The sequence below is a fragment of the Ipomoea triloba genome, chromosome 12, assembly GCF_003576645.1.
Source record: "Ipomoea triloba cultivar NCNSP0323 chromosome 12, ASM357664v1".
NCBI classification, from domain to species: Eukaryota; Viridiplantae; Streptophyta; class Magnoliopsida; order Solanales; family Convolvulaceae; genus Ipomoea; species Ipomoea triloba.
The window spans coordinates 2,467,862-2,487,805 of NC_044927.1; the positions used below are offsets into that span (position 1 = coordinate 2,467,862).

General features: G+C 33.3%; 2 protein-coding genes across 2 annotated transcripts; both read right to left on the reverse strand.

The window, feature by feature from the left end:
* Positions 1–680: 680 nt before the first annotated feature.
* LOC115998813 (serine/threonine/tyrosine-protein kinase HT1-like) lies at positions 681–2,837 on the reverse strand. The gene is made up of 7 exons (XM_031238471.1): positions 2,668–2,837; positions 2,114–2,246; positions 1,836–2,031; positions 1,595–1,716; positions 1,310–1,468; positions 999–1,233; positions 681–955 (listed from the first exon to the last, which is right to left on the reverse strand). Exons 1-7 carry the CDS (start codon positions 2,835–2,837, stop codon positions 681–683), a joined length of 1,290 nt encoding a protein of 429 aa, XP_031094331.1.
* Positions 2,838–5,297: 2,460 nt separating this feature from the next.
* Positions 5,298–7,225, reverse strand: LOC115999966 (homeobox-leucine zipper protein ATHB-40). Its single transcript, XM_031239949.1, has 3 exons — positions 7,064–7,225; positions 6,436–6,758; positions 5,298–5,780 (listed from the first exon to the last, which is right to left on the reverse strand). Exons 1-3 carry the CDS (start codon positions 7,164–7,166, stop codon positions 5,529–5,531), a joined length of 678 nt encoding a protein of 225 aa, XP_031095809.1. The 5' UTR covers positions 7,167–7,225; the 3' UTR covers positions 5,298–5,528.
* Between the last annotated feature and the right edge of the window lie 12,719 nt (positions 7,226–19,944).

Here is a 19,944-nt window from a genome sequence, read left to right on the forward strand (position 1 = left end):
ACTTTTTAATGAATATACAATATTATAATAATGAACTATGATTAGTAATGCAATGTGGATCATGATCCATTATATAATTTACCAAAAATGATCTTATAGTATACTAAATATGAACATATATAAAGTTAAATTAACAATTGCTCAAAATGTTAAAGTGTTAAATATAAATTCTAAAGTGAATCATGGAAAAATCTAATTTGAAAGTTTTGTGGTTTAAGTTTTCTTTAATTTTTAATTCCGTATCCATCTAACTTATTTTTTGACTGCACCACAGTTAGACTTTTAGAATAGATACTGAGTTAGTACTCCATATTATTAAAGGGGAAAATGGTGTCTGGTAATTAAATTTAAGCCCACTTTTAATCCAAATAACATATAAATCAAATGATCAAAATGGTCTAAACATTCTGGATGCCTTGACCCTAATCAAATCATCAAAGTAAAATAGTATATGCCAAAAAACAGTAAAACAGAAAGATCAAGAATAGACAGGCTAACAGATTATATTGTTTTATTGTGCAGTAAATGTAATCTGCCAAGAACAGAACCAAGAATGAACTGTACAAGTATATGCCAATCAAGAGGCAAAACCAGCCTGTATGTATGTATGTTATATGCAGCACAGCACTGCATTGCAGCAGAATTAAAAGACACTTGCAGATGCCTGCCTGCCTGCCACTCTAAGAATTAAGGAAAAAACACAAGCTCGCTTGCATGTCGATTTTTGCGGAAACTAGGACAACAGCAGCACAATCTTGTACGGATAGACTGAAAACTAGGCAAACAGCAGCACAGTCTTGTGCGGATCGAATGACAACTAGGACAACAGCAGCAGAGTCTTGTGCGGATCGAATGCCAACAGCTGGACAGTCTTGTGCGGATAGAATGACAACTAGGACAACAGCAGCACACTCTTGTGTGGATAGAATGACAACTAGGACAACAGCTGCACAGTCTAGTGCGGATCGAGTGACAACTAGGAAAACAGCTGAACAGACTTGTGCTGATCTTCTTAGCCTTACCCAACAAAGTTGCGGTCTCATCAGGTCTGCTAGCTAGGATACCGGGGTCTATACTGTCCCAACCGGGCTCAATTCCGTTCAGCATTTCTTCTAGTGATACTGAGATTTCGCTAAACTCTGGTCGTCGTAGTGGATCATTTGACCAGCAGGATTGCAGTAAGTACTGAATGTAGTCCGGAATAGCCTCCTCATCCAGGTTAGGCCTCTCATTCTGAAATGGATAAACAAAATCAATATGAAATGAAAGAGTAAATGAATTGAATTCTGCATTTAATTTGCATACATACATTAATGACAGCTCGTGCAATCATGTTTCTATCCATGCCCTCGAAAGGAGTCTTGTTTGTGAACAGCTCCCACACAAGAATAGCGAAACTATATACATCCACCTTATGATTGTATCTCGTCGTTATTGTTTCGATTCCATGCTGCTCCCTACTATACACCTGATATATATGATGATGCAGACAGACAAATACATACAATCTTAATATATAGATACCAGGCCACCTATGGATTTGATTGGATGGATGGTTAATAAATTAAAGTTGCAATACTAGCTAGCTAGCTACCTCAGGAGCCATCCAGCGACTGCTTCCAACATCAGCAGAAAAATCACCTTCCAGACCCAGCCTACACACCCCAAAGTCCCCAAGCTTCATACTCTTCTTGCCTTGTGATAGAAAAATATTGCCTGCAATCCAAGAAGAGATCAAGAAAATTAATTAGTTTGAAGTTTCAATTTGTTCCATCCTTGACGACTAATGAGCAGAATGGCAGCTAGCAAAGTTAGGCCCCCAGAAAATTACTTACTGGGCTTCAAGTCGCGATGAATAATGCCATTTTCATGCAAATATGCCATTGCGCGAGAGATTTCTAATGCCAAAACTAAAACGTCCTTGTGTTCTAGGGTGACTGGTCTGATGCTCAATAAGTGCCTTTGAAGTGAGCCTCCTGGCATAATTTCTGTAACTAATGTCATGGATGGTTCCATGGAGAACCCAATAAACTGCTCAACCATGAAAAAACACATTTCATCGATCATATCCCCAGAAGAATTAAAGTAATAATAAGTAAATGTAGCTAGCTACCTTCACAATGTTGTCATTCTTGACCGCAGCAAGCAACCTGACCTCCCTGAGAAATTTCTCTTTTCGAAAAGGACTCACATTTGTTCCTTTTTCTTTCTGTATTACTTTTATGGCAACAGGTTTGCCCATATATCTGTCACACATAACATTTAATCTCAACTCTAAGTAATTAATCAGCAATCTATAAATTTAAGCTCACTACTATCTCTTCACCTACTTCTATTGATAAACAGAGGCAAAATCGTGTTATATTTCACTCTACTTTCTGAACATCAATTACAACACAACAGATCGAGAACAGACTTAATTCACTGCACACAGATAAATCCGAGCTAGCTAGATTTTCAATAGAAACCAGAATTCAGAACGCTCAAATTAAAGGTCAAGAACAAATTTACCATTAACGCAAAGAATTGAAGAATTATGAATTGAATTTAACTTCGAACAGATAGATTGTGGCCACATTTATCATTTTCTCAACCAATTTTCGAATATATTTCAACAATAAACATAGAATCAGAAACGGCACTCCGAGAATCAAAGAGGAGACTTACAATCCTTGGTGAACGGTGGTGTTGTCACTGTTGCTGATTACATATCCATAGACGAGCTTGCTTTCATCGATCAGAAGTTTGGACATATTAATCCTCTCTGTTATATCAAGTCTGGACTCATTACTCTCACTTTGACTGTAACCTGTAAGCCGAGTAAGTCCGTTCCCCATTCCTTCTAACGAGCAGGTTTACCAGAGAGAGAGAGAGAGAGAGAGAGAGAGGGAAAATCTGTTATAAAGAGGTCTGGAAGCGGGATGAGTTTACTCTGATGATACAAATAACTGAATAGCTGAAATGAGAGGGAAAATCTGTTATATTTCTGGATGTGTTTGGATGGGTCTTGGAGGTTAAAGAATGTGTAAAAATATCTTGTTTCTTTACCTACTATATTTTTAATATATAATTAGAAAAAAAAAATTATAGATTTTAATTTATACATACAACATACTGCATTGTACTCAGTAATAATTTTTTTTTACACATAATCATAACTTGTAATCATTTAATATATAGGGCAAAATTGTTGTTATTGATACTCAATCGTTATTTGACTATATTAGTCTCATATTGTAAGATGAAAATAATAATAGATGATAAAATTTTTATAAATAAAATAATAGTTTTACACACTATTACTTTCTGTGTGTTATATATAGAATTTTAAAGTAATATTTCGTATATGTTTTTTTTTTGTTTGTATAATATGTAAAGTATAAAACTTGTTATAATCAAACGCTTACCACTACACCAACTATATATAAATGAAATATGTGATAGATAAAAGGATGATGATGAAAGAAAAACATCAGAAGTGCAAATAACTAATATTATGAACTTGGATTTAATGCATAAGGTTAAATAATCATTTTTACTAGGTCATGTTTGGTAAAATGACTATTAGTTGATAGCTATTAGCTGATTGGGTTAAAGAGTATAACTAGTTGATAATATTAGCTGAGTGTAAAAAAGTGTTTAGTAAATTAGTTGTTAGCTGATAGCTATTTGGTATAATTTCTTCTTCTTCTTCTTTTTTTCAAAAAGCTAATTGAAAAAGGTTTTTTGAACAATTTTTTGAATTTTAACATTTTGGAGTTACAAAAAGTTGATTAACTAAACACTTATATTGATTTTTTTTAACTAAAAAAAAAAAAAAAAAAACTCACTGCAATATACATTTACCAAAAGTGGCACCCGGTGTCCCGGTTTACACTCTCACATGGATGATGGGAGTGGGTTTGAGCCTCAGTAAGTTAACTATTTTACCAAACAGTACCTATAATATTTATTTTCAATAAATGCCAATATAATCTTAAATCTTAAAATTTTCAATGTACATTGGTTAATGGTATTTTGAAAACTCACTTAGATCAATTTCAAAATCTTCTTCTCCCTAAATCATAAAATGTCTGTATTTATAGTAGGATAGTGAAATATTTTTAAAGTTGATGACTAAAAATGAAACAAATCAAGAATGAAAATACAGTTATAATTCAGAGATCAGATGTGAAATAAACTTGTGTACAAAATACCAAGCCTTATTGCGTGGACCATGATTAAAAAACGACGTCGTTTTTGTGCAACTTCTTTTTCACACAACCCACTGCAATATACATTTTTATAACTCATAGAATTTTAAAATTGTGAAACATAGAGTTTTAAAATTATGTACATGAATTCTAAAATTGTGAACATGGAGTTTTTAAATAGTGAACATGGATCTGGGTCCATCTTGCAATGCGGACCCGGGTCCATAGCATAATTTCCCTACATATAGGAATGAGTCAACACCAGCCCATAAGAAGTCCAATGGGCCTCTTCATCACAATAGTTCAATTGCAATACATAGTCCAACAACATTTGTTGGAGTGCCAAAGTCTAATTTATTGGATACCGCCGTGTTTGGCCACATTTGAATTAAAGATTCTCAGGGTCACGGAATCATACCCATTTCTTCATGTGAGGCAACGAAACGACAGACGACCAACCTAAAACAGTAAAACCTGACCGTGCAGTGTGCACTAAAAGCGTACTTGTGCCTCTTGGTGCATTGTATTTGAATTGCTTCTTATTGTTGCTATTATCCCCCCTTCCGACATGGAAAAATGCATTCCCAAACGGTATTTAAGGTAAGCCCACAAGTTGCTTTTGGGACAGATGCCAATATTTCGGAGCATTTCATGTTGACATGTGTCTTCATGCCTTCTTTTGAGGCCATTTCTTGGTGATGGGTCAATTTTTGCCTAACTGGTTGAGCTGAGTGGACTTTGGAACTATGGGGTTACTTCGTCCAACAGCTAAGTATCATTACCACACCTCGCGCATAATCGTGCAAAAGTTAGAGTAAGATAAGTCTCAGTAATCTTGATGATCATAGAGTAAGAATATGAGTCTGTCCTAAGTTAATTGTTATGTAAATTGAATGACGATTATATTTTTTTCGATCTTTTGACTAAGATCAAGTGTGGATAACAACCCAGTTTGCGAATCACTCTCTTGATCGAGTATAGTTGCAAACCATACATTTATAAACTTAGCTTCATTGATATTCTGGTCTATTATTTGTAGTTGCTAGCCAATATCGTGTGACATGTTATATTTAAAATAAGTCTGATTTTTTATCACATGAGCGATTTAAGTAAACACCGAGCTATATATACTATTAAAATCACACTAGCTAGTAGTACACTGCTGCTACGTGCTATGTACACATAATACCAGTTAACTTAGTAACAAGAAAAAACAAAGGGGGATAATTTACATATACATTAGACATGGGTCATATATATACATTATCATATCTAGCTTGCTACCTATAATAACTAATCCGGCCATAATAATAATAATGAAGTTCATAAATATAATCACATTCCGTAGAATTTAATCCATTGATCCACAACATGACCGTAATGGTTTTCGTCCACATAGAACACGTCGTCTAGACCGTCCATTCCGAACTCTCCGAAATACGGCGGCGCCTCCGTGGGGAACGATGACGTGCTCGGACTATTGCTAGAAACTCCATCGCCGCCTCCTCCGCCGCCGTGGTGGCGGCGGTCCAGTAGCATCTGAACCCTATTCTCGGCGTCGCAAAGCTGCTCTTTCAGCTTTAGCACCTGCAACAATATCATCTTATTAAAAATAATTACAGGCCAAAATCTTATGGTCTAATGACACTAAATTACACTCTATATATGAAATTGTGGGTTTGAGTCTCAGTATTATGAAAGATATTGTATTGTAACAGAGTTTGTAGGACAAAAAAATAACGTGATTTTAACTTTGTTTTATTTGTTGGGAGAAAATTGGGCCACGTGAGAATAGAAGGAAAGACCAAAAGAGGGTGGTTTAAAGATCATGTGCAGTTCCACTGAGTTGAGCGGTGAACCAGAACACGTTACCTTAAACAAGGGTGTTGGGACTAATGTACATATGGGGTAGTTGTAACTTGTGTTTCCAATTAAGGTGGCAAATTAAAGAAGAGTCTTGAGTACTTCCCAGTTTATACTCCACTTTCGATTATTTCCTAATTAATTTTTATTGTATTTGTCTTTTAATTCTACGGACCATGCATGCCTAAACTTAGTGTTTTCCCATTTTATTTTCTCACCTTCTTTCAGGACAATCTGGGAAAATTTGAAATTATTTGGTGTTTTGCTGTTGACATGATAACCATATGATAACCATAAGGTTACAAGTATAACTCTGATCTAGTATGCGTGCAACCTATTCTTATTTTTAGACTGGTTAAGACTACAAGTCAGAATTTACCTGAGTTTCAAGACGGCAGTTTTCAAGGACGGTGGACTCGTGCTCCGCCTTGAGTTTGGAGTATTCTTCCTCGAGCTTCTTATTCTTCCACCGTGCCCGGCGGTTTTGGAACCAGACGGCGACCTGGCGGGGGTCAAGTCCCAGCTCAGAAGCCAGGCGGTCTTTCCTCTCGGACTCTAACTTGCGCTCATCGCCGAAGCTTTGTTCTAGGAGGTTGACTTGTTCTTCGCTGAGTTTCCGCTTCCTAATTCCGGTCAGGCCGCCGTCCCCGCCGGCCTTGTTCTTCTTGCGCCTCCGCCTTGGCTTCGCCTCCGCCGCCTCTCCTAAAAACAGCCACTTCACGTCAGATTGATAAATTCATGGAAATTCACTTAACAAATCTTTAATTTCTCTCCCCCCAAAAAAAAAAATCACACCTAATGTCGGATCATAAACTAAACAAACAAGTTATTTCAAAAAAAAAAAAAAAAAACTAAACAAACAAGTTCAATCACCGCTAAAACGGCCTATAGTGGCTGCCGGAAAAATCTTCTTCTTCCTCCGGCGGCCCCACAGAAGCGTTTTCTCGCCGGATTATTTAAAATTTTGCAAAAACAAAAGAAACATCATATATATATGGATGGCTAACCTTGATCGGATAGGATTTGAGTGTAAATATCGGGATAAAAATGAGAAATGAGTGCCATTTGATCATCGACTTGATTGTTGTTGATGCCGCCGCAGCCTGCCATAATCTCCCTCTAGAATCTAGACCAAGGAGTCGAGGAATGCTGCAGATTAAGATGGGCTGGTTATATATATATATAGTGAGCTGACGCCTGAGGGAGCATCTGTTCAAGTCAATGAAATACTATTTTAATTTGTTAACAGATAAATAAATGTATTATCCGCATTTATTACTTTTTTTGGATGATAATGGAACAACATTCACTATTTAATTGGATATAAATAAATTAAATACGGAGTATAAATTTCAAGCAAAAGAAAACTACTATATATACCTCAATCAACACACTTTTATAAGAGTTCTAGTACATGTACTCTCAAATTCTACTTCATCACTTTTACTTTATGACGATGCAAACTAGGATAGCATATTTTTATCCCGTGGAACTAGAAAAAGTGTCTACATAAAAAATTTATGAGATGTAGTAGAAGTAGTTGAGAGTAAGAAGTGAGAGTACATGTATTATATTTCCTTTTATATATAGTATTAGTTATAAGCATAACACATACAACGTACCCCAAATGTTGTGAGAGGTAAGAAGAAATGATTCAATAAACATATCTATCAGTTTCTCTATAAATATGACTTATATAATAAGAACTGATTCCGTTTGAAAACAACTTTTATAGTCTCCAAGAGATCATTAAAAAAACATAGCAAGTCGACCACTACTTTAGGACTGAAGCAATTTTTGGATAGTGACTATAGAATTTTGATCAACAAAAATATTTCTAATCAGTAATTAAGTCTGATCTCATCAAGTTATTTCACACAAGTTGCTGAGAATTGCATGCATATTCATTTAATGTAATCATCTCTTTCATATAAATTAATGGTTATTATTTGATCATATGCAAAACATGGAAGACAATAAAGAGTATGTACAGTTGGAGGCCTGTGGATTTGGACAAGTATTCTTTTGTTGCCCAATAAGGTAGTGGCATGGTTCTTTCCTTCCAAGTTCTATGGCTAAGCTAACTGCTAACAGACAGCCAATTAAGCCGCCCCACCTTTTACATAGTAACCTTTTTAGCTTAGCTGTCAGGAATTTGTGTGTCTTCTACCATCTGCACTGCACTAGCTTCTTTCTACTGCTCGGGATGGGTGAATGTATACCTAAGGGATGACATCACTCACCAGCCCTTTGATCAAATTAAACTAAAATCATTTGTATAATTGTATAGTATGTGGACCATTGCTTAATTAATTGATTAATGTAAAATAAGGTTAATGGTTTGTTTAGTTGGCAATTGTAGTTTGTAAATTTAAATCTTATAAATTTATTTTAGTTTAGTGTGAACACTAGTATACAAACACTCCAGTGACTTCATCATACTTATGCTGTCAAGTCACATTTCATGATTTACTCTTTCAAAAAAAAAAAATTTAGAACTACCAAAATATATAGCAAATTTCCAACATAAGTTGGCAACGAATTAAACAACTATAGTTCAAATATTAACATGTTTAAGTGTTTTACCTATTGAAATTCATTGGTATTTAAATACCTATGGATTCCAGTAAGTCAGTAACTTACCTACGAATTTTTCCTTTGTAAATTTAGTTTTTCTGGTAGTGTAGAGTACGTAAAACTGATCTAGTAAGTGTTTTTTAATTTGGGGTGCAAGCCCTAAACATAAATTATTTGTGTTTTGTACACAACTCATCTGATTGATTAATTAAAAAGTAATGTTAACATCCTATTTCGATTTCGCTGCCAATTTTAGTGTGTTCGTTCAAATCCTTCAATGGTATGAGTTTGTCTTGATATGAACATTAGTGTACAATTACTTTTGAGAATATTGTGGAAAAATTTTCCAAAAAAATCGAAATAAAATATTTCAGTTCCCTCCGTCTGCACAAGAGAATCTCTATGCTATATAATTTAAAATTTAAAAAATGTTGAATTATATATACTAGGACAAATCCACATACACCATTTTCAATGTGGGGCAGAGTTTGTTTAGAAACCGTCCTTCCCAACTTCAGTTTTCCTAGCTCAAATTGGTATATGTTTTGAAAATCAATTTTTCAGTCATCCATTATCTTTTTTGAGTGTACAATATACCAAATTAAACATTTCACTTAGGAAAATCCGAATCAACTTGACCCAACCTAAATAAATTAAAATAATAATAATAATAATAATGAACCCACTAAAAATTATACCACAAAGTAACCATTTTAAATATCAAATTTAACTAATTTTTCCAAACACTTTGAAATAAGAGTAAATAAATATACATAAAACCCCTAAATAAATATACATAAAAGCCCTAAACAAAAATGGTTTGTAACTATCTAACTTGTTTTGCACTAAACTCGAATCCCTACGGGGAAAGAAATGTGGAGGGGACAAGGTATGTTGATTGGGTGGAGGAAAATGAAACAACGTGGAAGGTTTTTCCATGAATGCAGTCCCACTTTGTCTCTACTTTGGAATGACAACCTCTGTCAATTGAAGTGAACCAAATTGACTTCTCAAAAGTTACTTTGAGGAGAAGAATGGTGTCATGCATGGAGGAGCTAGGAACCCCAACCCCATCCACCCATGCCCGATAAAATATCAGGTCGGCCATGCATTGCATTTATAAAGATGATGATGATGATGGATTTAGATAATGCATGTTTTTTCAAGTGTGAAAAAACTTCAATTCCATCAAATTCTTATTCAACTAAAGAAATTAAAACTAATTGTCTAGATTGGTTGAGTTGATAATTCAAAGACCAATAATTTATTTTGCTAGCTCAAATGGTTTGAACAAAAATTTCACTATTAGTGGCTAGCGGGATTAGTCAACGTATAATGTCCTTGAGGTGGGGGAGAATGCATAAGAGAGCAACGAGTACAGAAAAGTGATCAATTGGGTGTGAGTGAAATCTTATTAAATATTGTCTCGTTTCTCGACCAATTCAATATGCGGGTTTCACTGTTAAATTTGCATTGTCGACTAAATGTTACTCTCATCTTAGGGAACTAAGGTCAAACAGTTGTTGCTCCCCCCTCCCTCACTAAATGAAGGGAATATTGGATGCATTAATCTTTTATTAAAATTTGTTGGGGTCAGCCAATTCTTGACACCCAATGGTTATAAGTTATGTCATGATGGTTTTCAAACAAAAAAAAAAAAAGAGTCATGTCATGAGGGAACATTTTTCATATTTATATTACCAATAATACATATTATAAGGAATTTTATTGGAGTCTCATCGTGTCTTTACTACATTAATACACTCTAAGCATGATTATGACCAAGGACTAGATCACCTCTTGCACCATGACGGGTACTTAGTCTCGAAGAGTATAGCCACCTACGTCAATGATCAATACATATTGACTTATGTTGAGGTATGGGTTAACCTAAACGGGACTCGTCCTTTTATTCTCTTAGGTCTTCTCCTTACAGCTAGTTCAGGCCATATTGGGTCATCCTATTAGAATATATTCCATATATTGGTCGTCATTTAAGAATATAAATTAATTTTAAACATACTTTGACACTAGTGATACATATGATCTAACCATATCAGTATATCACCTTAGACAAAAATAAATAAATCAATAAATAAATAGTCTCTTTTTTTATTTACTTTGGACTGTATTATTACTTAAATCAGGATTGGATTTTTTTTATTTTAAAATTTTAAAAATATTGTTTTAAAAGTTGATGTTTAAAACATTGGTTAAAATTATAGTCTTAAAAAATAATAACGAAAATACATGTAAATGATGAGGAATTGTTGTTTAATAAGTGGGCGAGAACACAAATGTTGGGCAGGAGGCTTTACTTTAGGCCAACCAAATGAATATCATGGTTGTGCATGTCATTGACTATCATTCAAATGTTATCCAAAGTGTCAGAAGGGACAGTTAATGTCATTGGTGTGTATGTGTGGAAAGAAAACATGGCTCCTACTTCTCCATTTCAGAGTATATATTACACGTCTTGTTTTGATTAGTCAAAATTTTAATAGCAAAAAAAATTACAGAAGTTTTAATTTGTGCTGTCTATGATATGATTTTATACATAAAATCTCACACACACACATGGGTTCATGTGCGAAGTTTCTCCTAAATAAACAATAGGGTGAAATTTGAACTGTTGATCTAATCTAGATCAACGACTCAAACTGAAAAAAAAAAAAAAATTTTAAAATGTTTACTCGTAACATTGATGCAAATGATAAGTGTCTCAAACTGACGCACCTTAAGAGTTAAACTGATGCAGCTTAAACTAAAAAGTGACGCGCATTAAGCTTTAAACATACGCACGCACCTTAAGCTACAAACTTAGGCATCTTAATTAAGAGTTAAACTGATGCACATTAAACTAGAAAGTAACGCACATTAAGCTTTTAAACATACGCACCTTAAGTTTTAAAAAAAGTAATGCACATTAATCTTTAAACATACGCACCTTATGCTTTAAACTTACGCACCTTAAACTTTGAACTTACACACCTTAAGTTGTGACCTTACGCAAAATGATCATAATATACCTCAACATTTTTTTTAAACTGACCTTCATTATGGGCTGTTGATTTTTACAAGATCAAATGCTATGATTAATCCGCACGGTCGTCAAGAAATAACAGATGCTAGAACATAGTAAAGTGAAACGCAAGCCCTATGGGCGAAGTAGGTCTTGCGCTGTATAGGGTTATAACATAGAGTTACATAAAAAATAATGATGATGTACTCACGGGATGCATAATCATCATAATAAAAGAATCACTTTACTCGTTGATGTAAATACAGTGTCGAATAGAATGATTCTTTATCTTATCTAAATTTTTCAACAAGAAATGATTATACGATTCACTCTTTAAAATCGACGATAGATAAAATATAGAATAAAACGAGAGTACGTGTAACATAATGATTGCTGAACTTTTTATTTGTGGCCGGTGGGAGAAAGACACGGATGAGTTAGCTAAGGTGAGGCGAATAGGAGGAGGGGAGAGAGAGAGGATGAAAGACATAAAACCGATGGAAGTCTGAAACGATGAAAAGGAGAGGTTGGACGTGAAGAAGAGAAGCACATGGGGTGCAACTAACTACTTTAACACGCGTCTTTACCCCCATTGCTCTATGCAAGGGACCACATTCCTTTTCAATTTTTTTTTATCCTATCCATGTGACCATTTCACAATTCACATACTAGTTGTTTTGATTTTACAAAACTAACCTCCCCAGCCACTGCCAAACACCTTTTGCCAAACACCTTTTGCTCAGATAGCATGTAGTAAATCTCTCATATAGAAAGTTATGAGATTGAGCCTCAATGAAGGCGTTGTTGACTCTTTGTGCTTCAATATGTTGAGAAAGACAGGGTTGTTAGCAAATCGAATATAAACCAACGGAGGTTGTTCGTGTTTGTTAGTTAAGGATTTTGGAGTGTTTTTGTTCGTGTTCATTTGTTAAGGTTTTTAAAAATCCTGTCCGTGTTCGTTTGTTAAGCGTTCATTAGTGTTTGTTAACGTTAGCGAACACGTTCACGAACATGTTCGTGTACATTCATGAAGAGGACACAAACATGTTCGTAAACACTTAATTACCAAACACATGTACATGTTCACCATGAACACAATTCGTTCGTGAACAAGACATAATCTACGTTCACGAACAATAACCAAACAAACAATACAACTATATATGTTTGAGAACATTTTCGCGAATATTATTAAACGAACACTTAACGAGCTTGTTCGCGAACATTACTAAGCAAACATAAACGAGCTTGTTCGCGAACATTACTAAACGAACACAAACGAGCTTGATCACGATCTCTTAGCAAACGAACTTTCCACTATTCAGACTCTGTTTGTTTACTAACCGAGTTCAAAATTTTGTTTGTTAATGTTCGTTTACCTTAATAAATGAACATAAACGAATGCTTACCGAACACGAGCACGAGTAGTTTGTCGAAAGTTCTGTTTGCTAAGACTCCTAGAGAAAGTATAGATGAACAGATACTACAATGTAATAGAGTCAGTGGCACTCAACAAAAAAATAAAAAATCCGATGCGACTCATCACCCTCACTCCTCACCATTATTCCACAAGTTAACCATTTTGCTAGCTTTATTAAGGGTTTGTATTTTATAGGATTAGATGACAAAAGAGTTTCCTATTTTGGATTCCTTGATGAAGCAGCCTACCACCATGTTGATGCACGGTCATAATCATATCCAACCTTAATTTTATTGCTCATATCTCTTTGGGGATTACAAGAATTTAAGATACAATGAGTTGTGTTGGTTAAATTGTTAATTAAGGTTCGGTTCATCACATACACATGGATTACACTTATCATCATAGTCTTCTTCTAGAAGGGCATCATCTACATGCATTGCTATTAATGTTTGTGGATAATATTATGTTCAAATTTGACTCCATTAGTCTTTTTCTTAAAACATTTGAAAGGATGAAGGATATCCATCGATGTTATGATAGCACTACTAGATACCCGACAAGGTGGAAATTATGACCACTATCTGAACAAAAGTTTATTATACTTTAAAAAAAAAATCAATTTCACTTTGATTTATTGTATCGTTGGTTCTTGATTTTTAAAAAAATGCTTAACTTTCAATTCAAAATGTGCAAAAATTTTACTTTACAAAATTTTACCTTATTGCATTTTAGACATTTTCATTTTGCACTAAAAGTGGATGATTTAAATGGAAATAAATCAAAGTCAAGGATTAAATGTAAAAATGTTACTATAGTCTTGAAATAATAAGTGAAATAAATTCAATGATACCAATAATCGAGTCGCCCACTTCCTAGCAAAAGTTGATATGATTCACCTTGAAAAGCACGACTGAGTGCGTGGAACATGATTCTTGTACTTGAAGTCACGAGTTTATAAATTTCTATCAACACTCTCTCTATCAAACTTATCATAGAAAGTCTTTCAAGTACCGATATACTTTTCAGGTATGATTCACAAATCGTACAAATTTTTTTAATACAAAATTTATCTGAATTTTAATATTAAAAATGCACTCTTCACTAATAATTTCTGTCTCTCATAACCCAACTAAATTCAATGATTCAATCACAAAATTCTAGACAAACCCAATAGCATGATGACACGGAATTCCTAAATTTATGAAACTAAAAAGAAAAAGAAAAAAAAGTACTATAATAGGCTAGCCGGTGGTTGGTTTATTAGAATGGTAGAAGCATTGAGAAGATAGGATTTGCTTTCACTTTTATCAAAAAAGAGTTGGGACATGTAACTTCCACTTGTTGTACAATGTACATATAGTAAATAATAACGACTTACACTATAATTATTTTTACCTTTTACTTTTTTTTTTACTTCATATTAATATTACATAATTTGATTGATTAAAAATAATCATATTTTTTTATTTTCTTAATAAAATCTAGATATATGTAATAAGAATATACTTCGAATGCACATTTAATTTATAATTGAGTTAATTTCATTTTTGGTCTTAAATTTATATGTGATAGTTCATTTTAGTCTTTTTATTTTCAGAATATTTCATTTGGTCCTAGTATTATTATGGCGTGACTATTTTTTGTCTTTCATAAAAAGCTTAAATGTTGCTAAATATAAGGACATTTCGGTCTTCAATCAAGAATTTTTTTTTAAAATATATATATAGTAGGTCGATCAACCCACTTTGTATAAAAAATGATCACAATGTTATTGTATTTAACAAAATTTCAACGATTTTATTTACGGAGAAACACCGGTGATTGAGGGACAACTTTGCTCGATAACATGATGGATCACCTTCGGTTGAATGGTTTAGGTGTTCAGAACAGATGATGAGATTGCAAAAATCCGCTCATCGATCTTGATCGAATTTCCTCATATACACCCAAAAATAATAAATAAATCAACCAATAGAAACATAAATCTTCTCCCTCTCATTTTTCATACCTAAATCACAAATGGAAACATTTCAATTCAACAATGTCCAAATCAAACCCCGAAAACTCAAATTCCAACATTATTATAAATCTTCTTTTATTTAAACCTCGTCATATGTCATAATTTTTAATTAATATCATTTTTTCACTCAAACTTTAATATACCAAAAATATATTTTACTTTCCCATTAAATCAAGCTAAAAGGGACACTTACTAAGCTAGCATGCACATTTTTCCATGTAACCTACATGAAACCAAGATATGCCCTAGCTACTACCCTTTATATGTAGATCAAATCATATATATATAATAATAGGGAGATTTTTTTTTCTTTTATTTTTTTTTCCTGTTCTTTTACCCTTTGTTTTGGTATATATTAATTTTTATGCACGTAAAAAATTCTTTTAATTTCCAAGTTGGAGTTATCTTAATGAAGAAGGTAGGATAAGGCTAAAGGGAGGGTTGTTAAGAGTTTACTATGTTTACCATTTTTCAAGCAGATTAGATTAAGGTTAAAGCATGGTGGAATGGTGGACAAAGGTGGTAAGATCAGAATGGATAAGGATGGAGGGGAGAGAGATTCTCGGTCCTAAGCCAACAGTTTATTAGCTAGGTTTGATTATATTGAATTGTTGTTTCCTTCTTTTAAGGATTGTTTTTTTAAAAACATTTTTGTAAATTACAGAAAGAAAGATGCGCATGGCATGTTGTGGATTCCCTTGATGAATGTGCTGTCAGATTGGTGGTGTTTAATTATTGGGTTAATGAAAGGTATTAATTAAGATTAAACTAATGGTGGTCATCTTGATCCCGACAATTAGAGGCCTTGCTTCCCATTTTCCAACTGACCATATTATTCAACCTTTGCTTGCTTGTATATGTAATATTAAACTTAATACAAACATTTAATGACAATGCCAAGATCAAATATTTATCAACCTACACGCCAAAAGTTATACTTAGTAGTGAAATCGTAATTTTATTTATTCTTTTTTTATACTTGTGTAACAATATGCACCATGTTTCGAAAGTATGATGCTGAATTCGGGTTTCCGAACCACCACCTCACAAAAAATTTGATTTTGTTATTACTTTTCGATGATAAGAGAAACTCGTGCTCACTATTCAAAGGTTGCTAACTTAACATCTAATAACAATTCAATTGAATTAATCAATCATTTTAGTCACCATCCGAAGGTGTGTACGTAATCTCCGGTGTTTCTATTTTATAAACAATTCTTTGTAGTGTTGTATTGGTTGGAAGAATAATATATATTTATTACTTTGCTTGATCACTTAGTCATATGCAGCCACCTTTTTATATATTTCTTGCCATTCAAACAAAATATGCTTGGGTGGTCCGTAGTCCTCTTTTATAAATAGGACCAATTCTTTAATGGACACTTGGTTTAAATATTTTGTTAAAGATGATATCACATTTGATCATTGTGGTCAAGTGGCATGAAGTGACTCTCCTAAAAAAAAAGTAATATAATATTTTTGAAGATTGTACATCACATAATAAACTAAACAAGCGCATATAATGTATATGACAACAAAATTTTTAAAAATTGTGTATGGGAATTAGGAATTTCATATTACCTATATTTACCTTAAACCAAATAAACACGTATAATATTTCAATATTTACATTACTTATACTATGTAATATATATAAGCTGAAAAAAGATGCCCCTAAAGGTATATATAGGGCTTATGTATAGACTTGTTATTTGCCTTTGATGCAAGAATTTTGAGAAATACCTTAGAAAATTTTGACTTTTTGTTTTATATTTGATTGTGAAACTTTGTGTTTTAAAATAATCAACTTAGCGATAGGTTTTGTATGTGTTTAAATCTAATATAACTTAGCGAAAGCTCAAAGGAAGTTTTTGTAAGGATTTTTATTTATTTATTTATTTTTGCTTGTGTGGAGGACAGAAAGTGTGATATGGTATAAGAGAGAGAAGATAAGGTTTTAACTGTAACAACTTGATTTTTCTAGGTTTTAGAATTTTTTTTTTTTTTAAACATAACTTGGTGCATGTTGCCCGCACAAGCGCTACCATTGCATGCACCTATTTTTTTTAAACTTGCATGCACCTACTAGAGAGATCAGACCAACTCAATTAAAAATATTATTTTATTTTTTTTAGACTAACCCACACAAAAATCCCGTCGTTGAGAATGCTCTTATGTTAAAAGATTCTTGAAGGGAGATTTCATCTCGTTAAAAGAGTTTCTAGAAAGTGAAACAAATTGCTATTTAAAAAAAATTGAGAACTAGCTAGCTTAGGATTTAGGAACTTAATTAGTCACAACATTTATTAAAAGGTTAAATTATTATAATAATTAAACGAAAATTAACCGAGGGACCACAACATAATACATAAATGATTTATACACACTCCGTACATTCCCATTTGCGTTGCGTGTGTAGTTGCTGTCTCATACTTTACTTGGCATCTATCTGCCATTCAAATTGGACCATGAATTCAGAACCTGAACAAATTCAGATCCAAGGATTCAAGAATAATTCCATCATTTGTAAAGCTGCATGCCCAGAATTTCTTCTACTTTAATCTATCTATTAATTAGTTCCCTTCTCTTTTCCATTTGTCAAATTCAAGAATGTGATTCACCAAGCTAAGCTCCAGTCTAATCAACAAAAAGCTGGATATATATACGGTTTAAGTGATAAGTTGACCTAGCTATGGAGCTCCATTTCTAACATGACCAACTCTAGTTAGGGTACCCTTATGATTCTATGTCGTTTGCTTTTCAATTTGTTAGTTTTGGGTACGTTGCAATTCAGTTGATGATGTTTTCTGATGATTTATTTTATGTATTTATTAGTAAAAATAATTACAAATTAAACGATCGAGTGATGCCTTTCAATAAAAAAAAAAAAAATAAGTTGTATCATCAGGCCACCATATTTTATAATATATGGGACAATAGTTTAATTAGGATGTGGTTAATACTAGAATTAATTCTTGGACTATTTTGAAATATCAAGATTATTTATCGTTGCAAATGAACCAACAATAATGGTTATGCATTTATTGCCTTATTTAGTTCTTTGGTTAGTTTTTCAATCAAATAAAAATCATTGAAATGATCAATTCATGCCTAAAGCAGTAAATCTTCCGGTGCATGAACTACTTGTCGTATAACTAGAAACTTATCTAATCTGATCTGATATAGGCATTTCCCCTTTTGAGAAAAATGAAAAATAACAGTTTCAAAAGGTTTTAAGGATTAGGTTTTCTACAACTAACTACTTTACATACGTATACGCATATGCATGTGTGTCTTTGGATAACTTAACGTTGTTATAGGGTGTGGCAATATATATAATGCCTCAAAATTTCCGATCAACTTAATTGGTTTCAATTATGTTGCAAAATGCCAAACACAGTCTCTTTCCATGTTTCCCTCTGCCCTTACCTGCTTTTTCTTTCTCCTCTTAGTTTGAGCCCCCAATCAATTTGCTTATTTGGGTTGTGATTCTTCAATAAAATAATCCCTTGTTGTGCAATTTTGGAATTAATATTTTAGCTGCCCTTAATTTACGCCTTGATTTGAGGCCCAATCTGAGTAGGTTAAGACTTTGAGGGTCCTAATCCTCATAACTCGAGACTAATGGCATCGTTTCACGAGCCAATCACAACTTCTTGTGCCCAACTTTTTGGTGTTTTCCGGGTAAAACATTTAACTCGCTACAACTTTTAGTGTGATTGACACGTAGTGTGGACAAACCAGAAGGTGATAGTTTAAACCCAATGGGATAGCTCAAGTGGTAAATGAGCTCTCTTTGTGAGATTATCAAATTAGTGAGTCGAAATCTGTAGGCTGACGACCTGTTCTGCAGTGATCGAGCTCGTCACATAGGATATTCTTAATGCAGTTTACCTTAATCTCCTAGGTGATTACCTATTACATAAAAATAAGGTTCATCAAACATATATCCTTAAATAGTGGCATCAAGTTTTTCCCTCGTCACCTAAAAAAATAAAAATAAAAAATTCAAGGTATCATATGGTAGCGTCTACATGCATGTTGCATTGGTGCGTGATGGGATAATATTGCCTAATAATTAACAAGTGAAGTCGTCAACATGAAACATCATCTTTTGGTTGTTGATTAATTAATTAAAAACAATAATAATTAATTCCTAGATAGTATTGCATACATCGTCAATGTTTCAAAAGAGAAATCCATGAATTGAAGGAGAAGGGAGGGTGGGGATTGGAAGGCAAGCCATAGTTTATGGTCACTTTGATTAAAGGTAAAAAGTCTACACTACACCTAAACACACATAAAGTAATCAAGATTACTCAAAATATACTTCCAAAACAAGTCATTTTAGAAAAAATGACACATCCCGATAATGTTATATATATCAATTCAAATATTTTAAAATTTTCTACTCCGTAATTTATTATGCAAATGAGATTTAAGATATTGTCTCTCAAAATCAAACGATTACCACTAAATCAAAAGCCAGTAGTATTGGTAGCTATCAAATGGTAGAATATATGTTGGACTTGGCCTTCCAGACCTTAGCGTCACCCAACGTAATATAATCTTGCATTAAGTTATATATCTTCTTTGACAATTTATGAATAAACAATAAATATGAAAGATTCTATAAACCTCATCATTTGATACAGTAGTATTTAATACAAAATTTTTATCCTAATAACAATTTTCATGGGGATGATGTGCAAAGTGAATCATTCAAAGATCTAGTACAATCCATTCTTAAATTAATTAATTAACGTTTTTAATATAAGATTAGTGTACGAGAATTGAAAGATGTAATATATAGTAAACAAATGCAAGTGGGTATGTGGCACTCTAA